The sequence below is a fragment of the Strongylocentrotus purpuratus genome, unplaced genomic scaffold (assembly GCF_000002235.5).
Source record: "Strongylocentrotus purpuratus isolate Spur 01 unplaced genomic scaffold, Spur_5.0 spur5_scaffold_10, whole genome shotgun sequence".
Classification (NCBI taxonomy): Eukaryota; Metazoa; Echinodermata; class Echinoidea; order Camarodonta; family Strongylocentrotidae; genus Strongylocentrotus; species Strongylocentrotus purpuratus.
The window spans coordinates 13,694,398-13,713,095 of NW_022145595.1; the positions used below are offsets into that span (position 1 = coordinate 13,694,398).

Here is an 18,698-nt window from a genome sequence, read left to right on the forward strand (position 1 = left end):
TATCATTGAGAAAAAACAACACACTTGAGTAAAGATGAATTTATCAAATATGTACGTCTGATGTTTGTTCCTCTGAACAAACCATCCTCCCCTTACCCCTTACCTCACCATTCCCATCTCTTTTTTCTTACTCAATCAGTCAAAATGCGTATTTATAATTATATTTTCCTTTCTTTTTCTATCCTTCGAGAATCTTTCCCGAAATCTTTTCTTCCCACTCCATGTAGAATTGTTTGTATCCTTATTCCACATCAAGAATAGTTTATAGTCCACCACATATTTCTTTTTCTTTGTCCAGGTAGAAACCAATACCCCCATCCTCCGATATGAGGCCTCCCCCCTCCCCGCCATCCACTCCCAACCCAATCCCGGCTGGTATTCCTCCTTCTTCCTAATTCTTTTTCCATCTCGTTATAAATGAAAGAGGGATCAGGCTGGGTTTACTTCATCCTCCAGGCTCATTATTTTGTCAGTTCTGGTTTGCATCAAGGAATGAGAGAGTCTTTAGTTTGGATCCTTCATTTTCAGCCAGCCCTAATGGCAAGTCCTGGTGGTGTCCAAATGCATGGTATATTCGGTGCATGAGTTGGAGGGGGAGGAGGGGACAAAGCTACCCCCTTGTTTACACCCCTTTTCAAACTGGAGAGGTGCTAGTTATTGTACATGACATGATATACATAATATCACGGTAAATTTACTATAGATCCTACACTAAACCTATTACACAAGGTGACTCCTCCCTTCAAATGTTATTCTCTTTCTCTCTCTTTCTCTCTGTTGGAATGCTATAGGATCCGACATGGATGGGGGAGGGGGTAAAACATACCCCCCATTTAATCTTCTGGACTTGGTAATATTGTGTGCAGAGTTGCTTAGCTCATATCTTGTTATGATATGTCTCTTTTAATATTTATCTGAAATACAACCTCCCCCATGTTCTATCTCCCCATGTGCCATAACCATTCACCATCTCTCTCCGTTTCTTTCCATCTCAGATTCTTCAGATTTTACCATTCTTAATTCCTCCTCCTCTCTCCGTTTCTTTCCATCTCGGATTCTTCAGATTTTACCATTCTTAATTCCTCCTCCTCTCTCCGTTTCTTTCCATCTCGGATTCTTCAGATTTCACCATTCTTAATTCCTCCTCCTCTCTCCGTTTCTTTCCATCTCGGATTCTTCAGATTTTACCATTCTTAATTCCTCCTCCTCTCTCCGTTTCTTTCCATCTCGGATTCTTCAGATTTTACCATTCTTAATTCCTCCTCCTCTCTCCGTTTCTTTCCATCTCGGATTCTTCAGATTTTACCATTCTTAATTCCTCCTCCTCTCTCCGTTTCTTTCCATCTCGGATTCTTCAGATTTTACCATTCTTAATTCCTCCTCCTCTCTCCGTTTCTTTCCATCTCGGATTCTTCAGATTTTACCATTCTTAATTCCTCCTCCTCTCTCCGTTTCTTTCCATCTCGGATTCTTCAGATTTCACCATTCTTAATTCCTCCTTCTCTCTCCGTTTCTTTCCATCTCGGATTCTTCAGATTTTACCATTCTTAATTCCTCCTCCTCTCTCCGTTTCTTTCCATCTCGGATTCTTCAGATTTTACCATTCTTAATTCCTCCTCCTCTCTCCGTTTCTTTCCATCTCGGATTCTTCAGATTTTACCATTCTTAATTCCTCCTCCTCTCTCCGTTTCTTTCCATCTCGGATTCTTCAGATTTTACCATTCTTAATTCCTCCTCCTCTCTCCGTTTCTTTCCATCTCGGATTCTTCAGATTTTACCATTCTTAATTCCTCCTCCTCTCTCCGTTTCTTTCCATCTCGGATTCTTCAGATTTTACCATTCTTAATTCCTCCTCCTCTCTCCGTTTCTTTCCATCTCGGATTCTTCAGATTTTACCATTCTTAATTCCTCCTGCTCTCCGTCAACATAAAAATCCACTTCCAGTTACAACTCCCCCGTGTACATGGCACGATTACTACAAAATCGGTACAATTAGTTGACAAGGTGACAAACATTTCTGTCGCGAATTATTTCAACCTGCACTCAGGGAGTTGTATTACCAAATACATTAAATATATATAAATATTATACATGACAAGAGCAGTGGTCATATACTGGTGCTCCATAGAACTTTCAATAATATTCACCTCTAAAAGGACATTATAGCTATTACGAGTACATGGCGTTGGTATCCTTTTGCAAGGAGACGCTTCTGAGTAACTAGTAGATCCTTTCAAATTGCTATAAGCATGGACCCATGCTAAGCATGAGACATTACTTTTTGTTGAAGATTTTTTTTTCTTCAACGAAGTGTATCTGAATAGACCATGATGATATTTTGTCTTGATAGTTTCAAATACAAACTTATTTCTCTCTTGGGGGGGGGGGGGGGTAATTCCTCCATTGCTTGTTCTCATAGTTTTAAAGCTTTCCAAAAAACACATGTTAACATTTTATTTAATGGTTTATATAAATCTTAAAAATCAGTGGCTTAATTTCGTTTATCATCCACCTCTTTTCAAAGTTAGGCATAACAATGTGAACTATTTCAAACAAAAGTTGTAGAATAAAAGCATATACAAGGGATCACGTAATGTGTATGTCATTAAAATTCAACTGATTGTAGTGTATCTAAAAATAACTGTACTTTACTCTACACACTATATTTACACATAATACATCGCCGCTTGATAATTGGAAGGAAAAGGGTACGCTTTGTTAGCTTTGCGGTTAATTTACCATTCTTAGAATTGTCATTTTGCGTCATCAGTGCTGGTTATCCACTAAAAATCGCGTCTTAACCCCATCAATCCGCGTGTTCCGCGGGCAGCCCATCGCGGTCTGCAACCGAGCTCGCAGCCAGCCCTGCCCCTCCCCGTGTCAGGCCGGGCAGGGATTAGCTTAGCGTGAGTCTACCAAACCCATGCCAAGCCGCAATGAGTGATATACGAACGCAAGTGTGACTGAGCGGTGTTCTGTTTCCAAAAAACACGATGTAGGGGGATGAAAGCGACAAGAGGAAGAATTCATGAAAGAAAGTCCTTGTTTTGAACTTGAAATTTTCCCTCATTATGCTTTAAGGTGTAGCATTTTAGGTTTAAGGTATCTGCATATGACTTGTTCCCGATAGAGCTATTACGTATGTGTTATTTTATATAAAAGAATGCTCCTTTTTTGTTGCTCGTTATAATGTATGCATATGATTTTTTTAGGCGTGCATTCAGTTCAGTCTACGAGATTGCATCCCCGTCTTTAACTATGAAGGAAGACGTCGATTCTACCTTTAGCTAACACTGTGCCATCTCCACTTTAAAACAAACCATTGAGAAAAAAAAATGTATACGAATAGGTATAGATATAGCATATTATCAAGACCCGCTGACTCCATATATTCGAAATGATTAAAAGTAATTAAAAAAAAATGTTAGGAAGCTGTAAATAGAATAAAATCAATCCAGTGATTGTAATTTTCATTCCTGGTCTGTGTTAAGAAGATAAAAACCGTAATTATATATACATCAGCTACCAACATATCCTACTCTACATAATCATTGCTCTTTTTTTCATTTTGTTTTTCAATGATTACTATTGATTATGGCACGTAATTAATATTTCAAGTGTTAATAATCGTACATGCCCTCTTGTTAAACTATACAAGTATGACGAAAAAATGTAATGAACTACCTTTTTTTACAAGATAACAAAATGATGTTGAAATTGCATCAAACAAAATAAATACGCATAAAGAAATTGAAAGAATACTGATTCTTCGCTATGCTGCTATAATTCAAGAATGGCAATAATTAGAAGGATCATTATGGAGTGAGAAGTCACAAGAAAATCAGAGGCATGACATCATTTAGAGTCCCCCTGAGAACAAAAGACCTTGGTAAAAGTTGACAAATTTCCTGGGTGACATGAACATGTGTAACACAACCGTCCATGCTGGCCCGCGATAATTTAAAAGGGGGCTGCATCATTACTAAGCCCCTCAGTAACGCTCCCATGTCAACAGAAAAAAAGAAAATCGTGTTTAGCCCCCCGATGACTTGTCTCCGCTGCACTTTTTGACCCCGCCGAGGTTTGGAATCCCCGGGATAGAATTACAAATGCGACACGACCCCTAAATCTGCCATGACGGGTGTGTGGACTGCTGGTTCAGATCGCGCGAGGTGTCGACAAGATGAAAGGGGAGGTTGAGGGAGGGGGGTTAATGAGAGAGGGAGAAGAGGGGGAGGGAGGGAGAAGAGGGGGAGGGAGGGAGAAGAGAAAGGATGGGAGGGGGGGGGGGGGGGGAGGGGAGTGGCGACATGACTCCTAAATCTTGCTTGAAGGGTGTGTGGATTGCGGGTTCAGATCGCGTGAGGTGTTAAAAAGATAACAAGAAAAGGTCGGTAGAGAGAGAGAGAGAGAGAGTGGGAGAGGGAGAGGGGGAGAGGGAGAGATAGAAACATAGATAAGTATTAAAGTTGTTAGTGGGTCTATAACATTATGTCCCTTGGACATAAACCCTACAAAAGTTTTCTCTTACTAATTTTCATTAGTAAATGAGAAAAAAGGAAAGTAGAATAGCAAAAAAAAAAAACCAACATAATAATACAATCTATAAAAAAAAATATTATTAAGGTCCCGGGTCCAGGATTTAAATAAAGTTAACTGACTTTGTTTTCGTTGTGGTAGGTATGGAGAAGATAAGTAGGTAAACTTAAGAAAATGAATCTCAGCAAGAATTGAAATTGGAATACATATACTATTATCAAAAAAAACATTGGAAAAAAAGAAATTGAATTTTTTTAGATACCACTTGATATTTTTCAGGGAAAAAGATTAAATGATAATATTCCTTTTTTTCATAGTGATAAATGTTTTAACCTGGGGCATGTCCACTTTTTCTTCCAATTTCTAATCTATAATTCCTTTCATCATAACTTTTCTTCTAAAATTTAATTGTTATCGGTCACACAATACTTTGCTAAGCTAGTCCCTATTTATAGGGTGCATTCAATGAAGTTCTTTATATAAGGTTGATGATTTTCAATATGAAAGGAATATAAAAAGGTATTTAGATCAATTAATTCTTTGAGTACGCTACTGAACGGAGATCTATCACATAAAGTTCAATTGTATGAACCTGAAATTCATATTTTACTGAATAAAACATGAGAATTTCTTTTTCTTGAAAGCCTACTTGGAAGGGATAATATATCATGTCAAATGGTGTTTTCTCTTGAATATTCTCTCTTTTGAAGAAAGTGCCCTGTTTGATAGTTTTACCGTCCTTGAGGCGTTTGTGAACATATTTGTTTTCCATCTGAGAAGTAAAGATGTAAAATTAGATAAAATAAACTTCTCACATTCTTTCATCGCCATGCCCTTGAGCACAAATGGGTTTGAAACGAGGGGATATACATAACAGCATCGGATAGCATGACTGAACGAAACAACAAATAGCGAACGCAGTAAGAAGGGGATAATCTATGGTATCCTCTTATAGTAAACCTCATGACGAAAAGTTGGTAACACTTCGAAAGTTTAGCGAGTAATGTTGTCTTTTAAATGAAAAAGAATATCTAACGTAGTAGTAGATGTAGTAGTAGAAGTAGTATTATTAGTAGTAGAAGTAGTATTAGTAGTAGTGGTAGAAGTAGAAGTGGTAGTAGTTGCGGAAGAAGTAGCAGTAGATGCACTATATGTTGTAGTATTAGAAGGAGGTACACTTTAAGTATAATATACTAGGAAATACCTGATATAGCTAAAAAAAAAACAAAAAAAAAACGAGTGTTCTACAGTTACTTCACACACAAAAAACCTAAAACATTTAAACAAAACTACACCAAAGAAAATATGTTTGTTTAAATCCACGCAAAAGGTAAATTCCCTTCTAACGTTCGTAGGTTTTGTCAATCTAGCGTTTAATCCATTAGATAATCGAAAAATCCCTAAAAATCAATGACTCTTTACAATGATGTTTGGTTTTGAGCAGCTTTCCTTGGTAATCTGGGATAAATCCTGCCCCCGATGCATACCTCTGCTTTTTTCCCCTCTCATTTGTTTCGTGTCCCCTAAAAATATAATATTGAAAAATGGGGAGATAAGGCTTGCTATTATTTCTCTCAAATCCCCATCCGTCATTTTTTTTCTATTTTGGCTACTGAAAGTGCAGAGCGGCTAGGGCTTAAGTGATTCCCCCACCATTACTGTCAGATTTGATAGCAGGATTCGCCAGTTTATTAATCAATTTCGGGAGAGATAGTATGTTAGCTAAATCGATTGGCCAACTCATAAATTAGTTCGACTATTGCCCTCAGCGTATACGGCGATGGGACACACTACGGCTATGGAGGCGTTTAATAAACGTTTTGCGCGCGATTTTTTTTCTTCACTCCTGTGTCGTCTGCCCCAAAACGTCCCGCCCCGCAAGCTATGAAAAGCGACTCTGATTTTTTTTGTTTTGTGCCAGCGCAATACGCGTTCGCGTAAAGGGTTATTGCTTCGCTAAATTGCACTCATTTGTTCACCTAAATTGGACTTCATCCTCTAATGGGAAATAGCTCCAAGGCTGGAAATTACATTTCAATTTCCCGAAACAAAAATTTGTATGAACAGCAAACGGGGAGAGAGGGGAAAAATTTGAGAGATGGCAGTAAATTGATTAATAGATATGACGGATGGGAATGAAATAATTTCATTTCGAGCTAAATTTGATAACGTCCCTATGAACTTGGTTGAATGGCATGACTAATGGCATCTCCACTGGTAGGATGATAGGGTCTCAGTGACTACTTACATGATATCACAAACTGAATTTATGAACAATCTTTCTCTCTCTCTCTCTGCTATACCATCTCTCTATGTCCACTTCATCTCATCTCTCTCTCTCTCTTTCACATGATATCTATGTCATTCTCTCTCTCTCTCTCTCTCTGTCTCTTAAAGCATATCATGCCCACTCACCATGCTCGTCCTCTTTCTTTCAATCTCACCCTTTTTCTCTTCAAGCCTCCGTCTATTCATCTTCCTCTCTGTCTCACTCACTCTATTTATCTTTTTATCTTTTCCCTTTTTAATCTCTCTTAAAGTGACTCAGTAACATTGCCTCAGATTCTGAAACAAAATACTGGATTTAGCTCATGCTGCGATCATAATTATAAACCTTTAGGTCAGTCAGGAATCCCATGACTTTTTCAAGCCGATCGCCTGTCTGATTATCAAGATACATATGATTGGAAATCGAAATTTCATTTTTTCGTTTTCCTAAGGATTTTTTATAACACTGCAGTCTATTGGGAAAAAATGAGTATGGTAAAACCGGCCACTCAAAGATTTTTACTTTTTTGAGGCACTTCATGATAATTTTGAAGCGCGATTTTTTTTTGTAGGGCTTCAATTATTGTATTACACCATATCACAGACACTGATAACACGTAGGGCCATATATCAGATTTAACATTGTTAAACGATGCCTTTAAACTATTCAATTCCCTCTCGCCCTGTCCCTCTTTCTCACTTCCCCCTCTCTGTCTCTGTCTCTGTTTATCTCTCTCTCCCTCTCACTTTCCCTCTATCTCCCCCGTTATTACCAATCCTGGGTTCCAATATTACGCGGACGGCATGTAGCTGAATCATCCTTTTCATCATACATCGAATTTTTCACTTTTCAATATCATTTTGTATCATCCCGTAGTCCCCATTTGACACAATTTGTGTGCAGCCTTCTTTATTCTTAATTTATGACTTGAATTTAATAATAACATTTTCATCTATTAGAAAAAAACAATTTTAAATTTGAAAGGGCAATAATTTAGAATTCAGAATACAGATTTTGAGTTTATTTTCCATACATTTATTGGCCTTATGATAAATCTTAAGATGGTTTTATGCGAAAAACAACGTTGAATAGATCAGACATTTCTAAGAAAAAGGAATAATTCATAGCATGGATTGCAACATGATGAAATAGATGTTTAGCTGATTCCATATAGATCCGTATACCAGTGTTGCGTTACATGAGCTTTTACTTGGATTTTGTTATTTCAAAGCGAGTACTTTGTTGTTATCAAATGTGTGCTGGGTGAAAAATCCAAATCATGAATCGTATTAACAATTTATGTTTAATCTAAAAAAAAAGAATGATAGAACTGACACAACTTAATCAATTTTATACCTGAAATGATGTTGATTAAATTATTTGACAAAGTGTTAATCAATATCAATAAAGTTAAGCTTATATCGACGTCTACTATCGACGTCTACAAAATGCAGCACACAAATTATTGTTCATATTCTAAAGGCATTTCAGTATGTCATTTTGATGTAGCTTTGCAAGTGCTTTTTCCTTAAAATTTACAACACAAAACAATCACAGTTCTTATAAACGCATTTCATGAACGAATTTTTCTTGCATGATTGTGTAGGGGCCCAGGCGAATATGATTAAAATGACTGTTCAGCTAGACTAGCTATTTACCTGGAAATATGCTGTCGGGGTCCGGGAGGGGAAGGGGCAAATCATTTCAACTTGCTTGGTCACGTGGTTGATGTAAAGTCAGGTGGTCAGTCCATCCCCTTCAATAAAAAAACAAAATTGCAATTTTGTAGAGCATTAGAAGATTTGAATATATATTTTTTTAAAGGCATGGCCTAGCATATTTAGTAAAAAATGAATTTTCACAATGGTATTATTAAAGCCACCAAGTAAACTAAAATCATGTCGATGCCGTTTCATAATTGACACGCAGTAGAAAATATAAGTGTATACTAAACTGACTATATCTACATCTACTACAGTGTTTTGTACTTACAATGAATAACTGTTGTCTAGATTTTGTATTTTCTACATTGTTTTATTGAAAATTCGTATACAATTGATTATTTTTATTTACATATTCAATATAATATGCTTGGATAATACTTCAGGAAGTTTCCCCGAATTTAATGTTGTTATTCATTTATATTTTCTGGATATAATCATACTCATGTATTAATTCATGTATAATTATTGTTCAAAGTAATTGTAATTGCTTTCCTCGCAAAATATAAAACAATATACAGCTAAAAGTTATATTTCTAGCTACAGATTAGTGTATTTCTGGTTCATCACTAAACATTGTATTTCTAGTTCATTAATTCAGGAGATACAGTTGACATGCTAAAATGTTCATTCTGTAATTTACTATTCAGTGTCATTATAACTCTTTTCCTCGCAGACTCTAAAAAACTATGCCCTTCAAAAGTAATATCTAGTTCACTACTTCATATTCCACAGTTTACACATTTAAATGTTTTGTTACCTCTGTAAATTCTATTTCAATGTACAATGTTGTATTAATTGTGTACCCCCCCCCCCCCCCCTCCGCAAACTATAGCTCATAATTGTTAACACTACATTTCCTTACAAGTACGTGACACATGATTTTTACAGAAGCGCTACTAAAATTACACCGAATGTCTCACACTACAATGGTATCTGCCAAACAAATTTGGCAAAGAATATTACTATTATAGTTTAGTAACTTGAAATCAGACTAGGTATTCTGACCACGTGTCAATTAACAGCTCACGTGGTCACACGTACAGCTGTAAACATGTGTAATTCGAAATAGATCGTAATAGTTTTACATTTGCTGCCCAAAATCCTGATAAATGGGGTAAATAATTATCGATATGCTGACTCCGAATCAGATCTCGCGATGAAGCATACATTATATATACATGTAATTTCATGCAGACTTCAGTTACCTGCTGTCCCTGATGTTGAACGATTACTGCCATCAGAAAACTTATTCAAAATGATCCATTTTATTTCCAGTTGTGTCGATATCATTACCAACGAAATTGGTAAGTGACGTAAGACTAATCATACAAAATAGTCATTTTTTTAGCATTTTTGTATAAACAAAAAACTACTCACTCGAAAATACATTGAAACATAATTCACATCTCTGTTGACCAGTTTTCATATCGGTTTATAGACAGAAAGAAAAATCACCATCACTTGAACCACAAATGAAACCACTGTTGCACATTTTATTAATATTATTTGATAGAGCATACAACTAAATTGTGCTCATTTTCAAAGGTTAAGATTTATTGAGGAAAAATACCCTTCAAGTAAGTCCTGATAAAGCTCAGTATAATGTAAATAATTGTACCGAACCCCTTTCACACACCCCTCGAGATACCAATGATAAAACATTATGTGGTACCAATTTACTTTCTCCTTAGCTGCAGACAAAATTAGAACATAAGGTATGAGTAGGAAAACTCATCTCACTGACATATCATTCAATGTTTTGAGTTGTAATTTTGACCAGATGATCTTTAGAGTATTACAAATTAAACGTGATACATAATTTGCATAAATTCGTTGTAATTACACAATATTCGTTAATGACAAATCACATCTATTTCAACTAATCCATTGCATATAGTTAGCTATAAGAGGCTACCGACTACAAGATTCATATCTTCTCCTCATTTATGACGCACTTTTTGCTGCATGTGGGTATGACATGACAACCTTCATAATGTCAACTCATAAATTCAACATTCCATGACAAATATCGTTCTTGAAACGTCGCAATTTGTTTGGATGGTGTCATAATTCGTTCATCATAAAACTTCCCCTATGTTGTTTTTTCGCATAAAGCCCGGCCACCAAACGCACGGTAGGTATTACGTATAAAACCACACGTAGACCACCGGGCTATGATGGGGGAGGGCAGAGGTCACTGCAGTTTACCGCCTGGCTGCCCCGTGCCTACAAGGACAAAGTGCCTATTCAGCAACGCCGATTGCGCACAAAGGAGCCCCTTTTTGTTCGATTAGAAAAACACACGGAGCGTGAGCCTTCGGAATGCAAAGGATTACGTAACAGAGGTTCTTTACAAGAAAAGGCAGACGTATTAATAACAATGGAGATTTATACAAATAAGAACTCTCTGCCCTTGTATATTTATTATAGACTACATACGCGTTACAAATGTATACCGAGAAAGCAGCGGGATGTGTAGGCAAATTTTAAGTGGAGGGAGAAACTATTGCAGTAAGGGGAATAATCTTTACTATTGTATCGATAAGCCCGACCTTCCATTTTCCGATTGTTAAAATGTCGTCTTCAATACATTTATATCCAGCCACTTCGTGCAGAAGAAAGGACATACTTGACAAGGAGAAGAAACAGACTAGAACGGATAAAACAAACTTAAATGAAATAAGAAATATAAATGGATGAAATACCACGGCTTCTTATTTTTCTTTTACCTTTTAAAAAGAGAGATATCATACAACTGTTAGATTTAATTTTAGAAAATAAGTTTAGATTCAAATAATTATAGCGTAATTCGATCCTCTTTGGTAAACGAAAGAAAACGATGGTTTAGGATATTTGAAAAGTAAAGAGATTTACTGTAAAGTATAAACGAAATTTCTTTTCATTTTTGGTTCTATAGTTATGTTCTTCAACCATTGCGCCCTTATTTTACACTCTATAATACTTTCTCACGATCCTGTCTTCAGCTTTTATCCTTCTTGTCGTAAATTAAAAAGTGTTTCTCTCATGCTAATTTCTATTCTCCTTTTCTTTAAAATTGCACATTTATATGTATCTATCATTTTGTCGATTTTGTATGCAGGTTAGGATTATCACTCTTTAAAACCACACTGGTAATCATTTTAAACTATAATAACGAGTGATAAACATATTATAACTTTGACAAAAATACCTGTTGGATCTTTGGTTGTTTGCAGAACTGGGGAGAATTATTACATTTATCAGAAAATGATCGAAGTTATTTGAGAATAATTTATTTCATTTTCCGTATTGTTTTGATTGCTAATATTGTCCCTTTTTAGGGTGCTATTTTGTCTTCTGTTAATAGGCCAAATGTTTCAATTCATCGGGTATTAAGTCACATATGAAAACTAATTTCTTTTAACTTTTTCACTACAAATTTAGATGACTTCTGGTATTTAGATGATATCAATATTTAGAAGGGATAAAAACAATCCATGTAGATTGTTGTATCGATGGGGTCCTGTGAAAAAATGAGAGAGAGAAAGAGAGAGATAGATAGAGAGAGAGAGAGAGAGAGAGAGAGAGAGAGAGAGAGAGAGAGAGAGAGAGAGAGAGAGAAAGAGAGAAGGAGACATAGAGAGACAGGTAGAGATAAAGAGATCAATACTGGGATAGGTTTTGTTTGTTTGCTTGTGTGGTTATTGTAATAGCCCCCTCATTGGCGCACCTCTGTCAGCTACCCACACCATACCTGTGTGTTGGGGTCATGCACTTCCTTTGAATAGTTTGAATGACTTTGCAAGAATTAAAAAAGAACACGCCATCGGGTAAAACAGCACTATAGTTATAAAGCTCAAACTTGAATTATCCAACCAAATCGTTTACTTTTTGTTGGTAATAGAAATAACTATTTAGGATGATATAGTCACGATATTTTGCTGGCGATGAGGGGGTGGGGGGGGGGGGGGCGTTGGCGGACAATCGGCTTCAGTGCAACAACTAAACTCGCTAGAATGCTTTCATTATAGGAACAGTATGTAATAAAGGAAGATGGGTTATAGTCTTTAAAACAAACATGTTTCTTCATTACACCACTTGTTTATTGCGCCTTTGCAAGCAGAACCATTTGTCAGATACAATTGGAAAGTATTGTGGTAAGATCTAAGTCATATTATTTTCAAAATAACTCATCATGCTCATGATGACCTCCAAGAAGATGTGAACAAAGCTTTGGTGGGACTTAACCAATCCTTTCTTTTCTTTCCTTACTTTCTTCTCTTTTTTTAAGACGATGATCATGTCACCACAACGCCCTGCCTTAATAATTGATCCAATGCCACCAGCAATTTGTCAGTCTGAGGCAGATAACATAAAACAAAAAACAAAAACAAGGACCAACTTTAAACAAGCCAAATGTGGTGCGGTGAGGTAGACAACGGAAGTAATGCCAAATACAGCGAAAAAGAAAGACATATTCATCAAGAAAAATTGAATAGAAAGAAGGAAAGAAAGAATTCAGATAGATAGAGAAAAAGATTAAGAGAGAGAGAGATGGACATGCTGAAATTTAGTATTTATGACAGTTCATCATTTCGTTATGATTTACTGTCAGAAAAAAATGCTCCTTGTATTTTGTATTACTATTGTTATCGAAAAAATGTGTACTTATATGAATGCAGAAGAAAAGAAAATAAATCAAATAAAATCAAATCAAACGAGGATGGATAAGATGATGTAGGATATAGACACAGAGATGGACACGTTGCATTAACACACACGATTGAAAGATAAAAATTAAGGACAAGTTCAGAAAAATACCCAACCCAGATTAAATTGTGATTATAATTTGTCTGTTGGGAGCCAGAAGGGCGTTAACCCATTTACTTTTATACAGAGTTAATGCCGCTTGCAGTACGTTAGTTGCCATATGTCCATAATTATGATGACTTATTACATGAAATATAAGTTATATATTTTTAATATGCAAAGTGTATATTTATATTTAATCGGTTCTAGGCGCTGACTAGAACTAGAACCAAAGTAAAACAATATCACATAATTATTTGTTGGATAGATGGGTAGGGCTTTAAAGAATGATTTTGACATGCGCAAAGGGTGTGTCAAAGCCGACCATTGAATATGATTGACCTGTGGAAGACTGTTTAATTGGATGGTGGGATGGAGAGAGAGAGAGAGAGAGAGAGAGAGAGAGAGAGAGAGAGAGAGAGAAAGCGAGAGAGAGAGAGAGTTTTACAGTGAGACAGTTATACAAACAAAGAGATATATACATCTAGATAGATATATACACTTACGTGTGGATGATTTTTTCACAGAGAGAAAGAGAGAGAGAGAGAGAGAGAGAGAGGGAGAGAGAGAAAGATATAGAGAAGAAGAAAGAAAGAAACATGTAAGACAAACAGTGGTAAATGGGAGAGAGAAAAGTACAGAGAACAAAAAAGAAAGAAAGAAAGGAACAAGTAAGAAAAACAGAGAAAAAGAAAAAGGGGCGGGAAACGGGGAAAAAGATCAAACAGATAGGGACAGAGTTTGTGATAATTTTATTGACATTATAGAATAGCTAGAATATTTTGTTAAAGATTTAAAATGAATTAATTTCAATCACATGCCCCAATTATTGCAAATAAAAGGAAATATTTCGCCCTCACACCTGTCCTTGAATGATAAAAATAACCTTGCGCATTTATTTCGGCAAACATACACATGATAATAAATATACAAATACACTTTATTCCATTACATTTTGTCAATGTACGCTTATTGCCTTCTTTAGTAAGTATTTGCCGTTTAACTTCTTACTCAACCAGAACAATCTTCTCTGTATATTATGTTTCCGTACTTTTCAATAGAATAGAGGAAATTGACTTCAACCTGACATTGTATCGACCAATAGCTGTTAACCGTAAACTCCCCCTATTGTTCATTCTTGTTCTTCCACCGTCTATTGTCACCCAATTAAGATGGCTGGGGCGATGGAGGGGGCGCGCGAAACGACAAACAAAGCCCAGCGAAAAGCCCTTTCTCCCCTCCCGACAAATATCACCTTGTTAGTCTAACTTCAGGCGCAATTATTAACAACATCAGCAAGTACTCTATTTTAAATGGTTTTACTGGCCTTTTCTGCAAAATAACATCCGTGTTCTCTAACATGATATCGCATTTGATCTTGAAATAATGCAACAAATGCTGTTTTTTATTCGATGTCATGATTTTAGAGTAATATCTAACAAGGAATATTATTTGGACGGCTTGGAGAGGTCTAGGATTAACGGGACTTCGTAATATAGAGTGCGAACGGTACACCGTTAATCCGTTTATTAGGCTGTCGGGGATACGTCTATACTTGAGTATGAAGTAGACCGTTAAATTCAACCATCAATCGAACCTGAGAAGGGGTATATTCATAACACTGTGATCCTGCTCTTCAACATATTCAAGAATCTTTATGTTATTCAAATGTACATCCCGTTTTATTTTAGGCCTATATAACGCTGCATTGATTACAAACAATATTTAAAAAAAGAAGAAAGAAAAAGACTGAGGATCACGTTAAAGTCAGATTGAAAGTCGAAATTGTAAACTTTTTAATCATGCGGGTGAAATCAGGTTTTTTTTTTATTATGTATATTTGGGGAATATATTTATTTACAATTACCCCCTCCCCCTCCCCTTCAAAATAAATGTTAAAAAGAAGAAGAAAAATAATGATAATAATAGTAATTCCCTCTAATATGTCAGTTTGGATGATAATTAGTGATGTTTTTAATTTTATAACTACAAATTTATATTTGAAACAACGTGAATTAAATATCACATTTTTGAATCACAGTTATGTCTCTGGTAAATAGATATGAATGAAATGGATATTGTAATGTACAGAGCCTTTAAGAGGTAGAATAAAACAAAATATTCACTATCATCAGTGAAAAAATATGAGCTCTCAGTAGTTTTCTTCTCTGTCTTAATTCATGTATATTTCATTCAACTGTTATCAAAATGCCGTTGAAAAATGTTCTGCTGCCTCTTTAAAAAAATAATATTATATCATAACCGTATCACCACCTAGTGTACGCGTAGTGTGTATGAATTCACACTTGATGGCTACACATTAATGACACAAAATCTTACAGGACGGACTAAAGCGAAGATTTGCACATTTAATTCCTACGCAACTGAACTTTACGAGCTTAAGATTGCAAAGCGCATGTTCCTCTATTAAATCTCATTCGGTTTTAAGATGATTTAAAAAATGTTGAAGTGCTAATTATGTTTATTTAAAGAAGGGGTGTTGGACGTGTCTTACTCAGCTCTACACGCTTAAATGTTTTAAAGTTAGAAAATCCCCGGAAAATCTATAGCACATACCGAGGCATTAAATCTCACTCTGGTTTAAAACACTGCCAGAAAGCTATATATATATACGTGTCAAAAAAGAAAACTCGTTGGCAATGTGTTCCTCAAGTCTGGCAGCTTAAATGTCTTTAACAGTTGTATAGTTCTAAAATTTCAAGGGACTTTCTTTACAAGTACATCTCACTCAGGTTTTAGATAATTCCAGAGATGCTTCGTTATAATTGTGTTAACGATGTAAACAAAAAAAGAGGAAGAGGGGGGGGGGGGGGGGTATATATTGAGAATTTAAATACGTTTACAAACTTTATTGATTTTAAGTTAGAATATTTTAAAACGAATTCCCTGATAGCCGGTTACAAGTAATGTCAGAAATTCTTATACGTGATAATGATGTTTTTTTGAAGATGGGTGTTGGAATTGGAAAGGAAAGCGTGGACGAAGTGAAAAAAAATTTGCTAGGGAAGATTTTTTTCCCAGAAGCTTAGCTGTCTTACATGGCGGATAGGGGGCTCAGAGTTGTTATTAATGTGCAATTAAGCCTGCCGGTAAGAGCCAGAGATTTGGGAGTGGTGATGGAAGAAGATCTAAACACCCTCTTTTTTATCACTGGCATTACTGCAGGAATCTTCCCCCATCTCTATACATAAACCCGTTAAGATGCAAGCAAAGCAGCACAGAAGATATGTCCATTTTAGACCTCCCGAATTTGACCCAATTCATCGCGTTTTAAGCTGATGACACTTTTTATTATCTTCGTGTTGACATATCTTCTCATGATACTACGGCCGAAGTGATGGGTTGGTTCTCATTCGTTTCATTTCTCAAATGCGATACATGTAGTCCCTCCTACTCGAAAAGTATGTTTGATCAATCCTAACGAAAGTCAGTATGACCGGCGTTAGATTATGCGAAACGTGTAGTCCCACCTATAGAAGTTATCTGGCGTGCACTCGAAAGAACGTTTGATTAACTTCCATAATTTATTGTAATATAAAAAAGGTAGAAAACCCCAGTTAAAGGAAAAAATGATGAACAGGATATACACACTGTTACTGATGAATATTTATTTTATACGCTGAATTAACAGAGAGGTGAGAACGATTGTAAAATAAGGAAAGAAAGGAGGGGGAGGGGGGGGGGTCACCAGAAGATGCCATGATCAAGATAATATGAGACAGTACTGGAATGTGCTCCAAGCGGTGTGAGAACATTACTTGAAAACAAAAATGTATCTTTCTGTTCCCACATTGTAATTACTTCATATTTCTGATAGGGAGGGGGTGGGATCATAATTTCAGACAAGTTTGCCAAAATGTCCACCCCAAATGCTTCAAAATATTTTTTTCATAAGCTGACAAAGGAAATACGTATTCAAGATGTCCGATAGCACTCAAGGTAGTTCTTATTTGCCAAAAGTATTTGAAGTGGAGCTATCATATTCACCAACACATCTAAGTACGCCTCTAGCTTAGAATGAGTTTTAAACAAATTGAGTGTGAGCAGACGACATCTCTCACTCTCGTGATCGTTGATCGCCATCGCACTTGACCCTGATCCCCATATCCGTCTAATACCCCATTATATCGTTTGTTATTTTTCCATTTTCTGTCATAATTCTACCGTGAATGCCATGAATACACAACCGGAAATTTGTAAATAAATCTAGGGAGGCTTGCACTTTTCAAGTTCACGTAAGTGAATCAATAATAAACGACGTGGAGGAGCAAAAAAGAGAAACGAATAAAAAGAAAAAGAAAAATAACAGACTGTCATTAAAGAGGAAATCTCCCTTTGATTAGAAGTTCACATAAAAGCAAAGCAGGCCTATATCGCTAGAAATAGCTTTCTATAAATTTTGAATTATGATTTTTTTTTCTTCTTTCAAAGTGTATCGATTATGTATATTGTTTTTCTTCTAAAACTCTCATTAAAATATGCAATCAAATGGCTAATTGTTTCAACTAAATGTGTTTTAACTCTAATTTATTACATTAGCAGCACATACGTAGTAGACTTACTTGGGGGTGGTGGGGATATTGGTATAATGACCGGGTAATAATATACTTATCTGTAAAGCGCTTTGTGAGGGCCTCCGGTCCTGAAAAGCGCTATATAAGAACGAGCTATTATTATTATAATAGCCCCAGGCTATGTATTATCCTGTTTTGTTTTCTAATTTTTCTATAGGATTGTTCGCAATCTAACTATTCATCAACATTAACCATGTTAATGGAATGATCAAGAGGCCTGAAAGCTGGATGTTTCGTTTCATAAATCTATACAATTCAGTACATGTATACTTGATTTGTTTTTATTCATTTTCTTCTTTATACAACTTTTCTTATCATAAACATAATACTTAACAGTACTTCGTGACACTTAATTTAAATAAGCAAAGTTTGCATCATAATGATTAAACAAAAAAATAAAAGATGATTTGTCAAATTATAAAATTTCATCAAGCTTTATACAACTATTTGCGGAAAAAGGACTGTCACTTGAAGTTGTAAGCAAATTGCTTGCAAATATGACGGCCCCAGACAAATGTTATGAAATAGATGAAAATTAAGCAGAAAGGACAAATAATTGAAAGCCTATTTATTTATTAATACATATAATGACTTTGACGATGCTGTCGTTGTTGTTGATGATGATGATGATGATGATGATGATATTAATGATGATGATGATGATAATGATGATAGTAATTAAAGAAATATATACAGGGATAATAAAATATTATTATAAAGACTGGAAAGTTGACACATAAATTTTATCTTGAACATAATTCAAATAAGAATTTTTAGGATCGA

At 35.7% G+C, this 18,698-nt stretch overlaps 1 protein-coding gene across 1 annotated transcript; it reads right to left on the reverse strand.

Moving 5' to 3' along the window:
- Positions 1-963: 963 nt before the first annotated feature.
- Positions 964-17,446, reverse strand: LOC115921860 (vicilin-like seed storage protein At2g18540). Its single transcript, XM_030980122.1, has 3 exons — positions 17,403-17,446; positions 1,796-1,883; positions 964-1,041 (listed from the first exon to the last, which is right to left on the reverse strand). The coding sequence occupies exons 1-3, from the start codon at positions 17,444-17,446 to the stop codon at positions 964-966; spliced, it is 210 nt and encodes a 69-aa protein (XP_030835982.1).
- Positions 17,447-18,698: the final 1,252 nt, after the last annotated feature.

Excerpts from the sequence above, each read along its gene's own strand:
- LOC115921860 (XM_030980122.1), bottom strand. The coding sequence starts at position 17,446 with ATGGGGATCAGGGTCAAGTGCGATGGCGATCAACGATCACGAGA. Across the intron at positions 1,884-17,402 it reads GGCGATCAACGATCACGAGA|AATCCGAGATGGAAAGAAAC; the intron begins GTGAGAGATGTC and ends TAAAATCTGAAG. Across the intron at positions 1,042-1,795 it reads TGGAAAGAAACGGAGAGAGG|AAACGGAGAGAGGAGGAGGA; the intron begins AGGAGGAATTAA and ends CGAGATGGAAAG.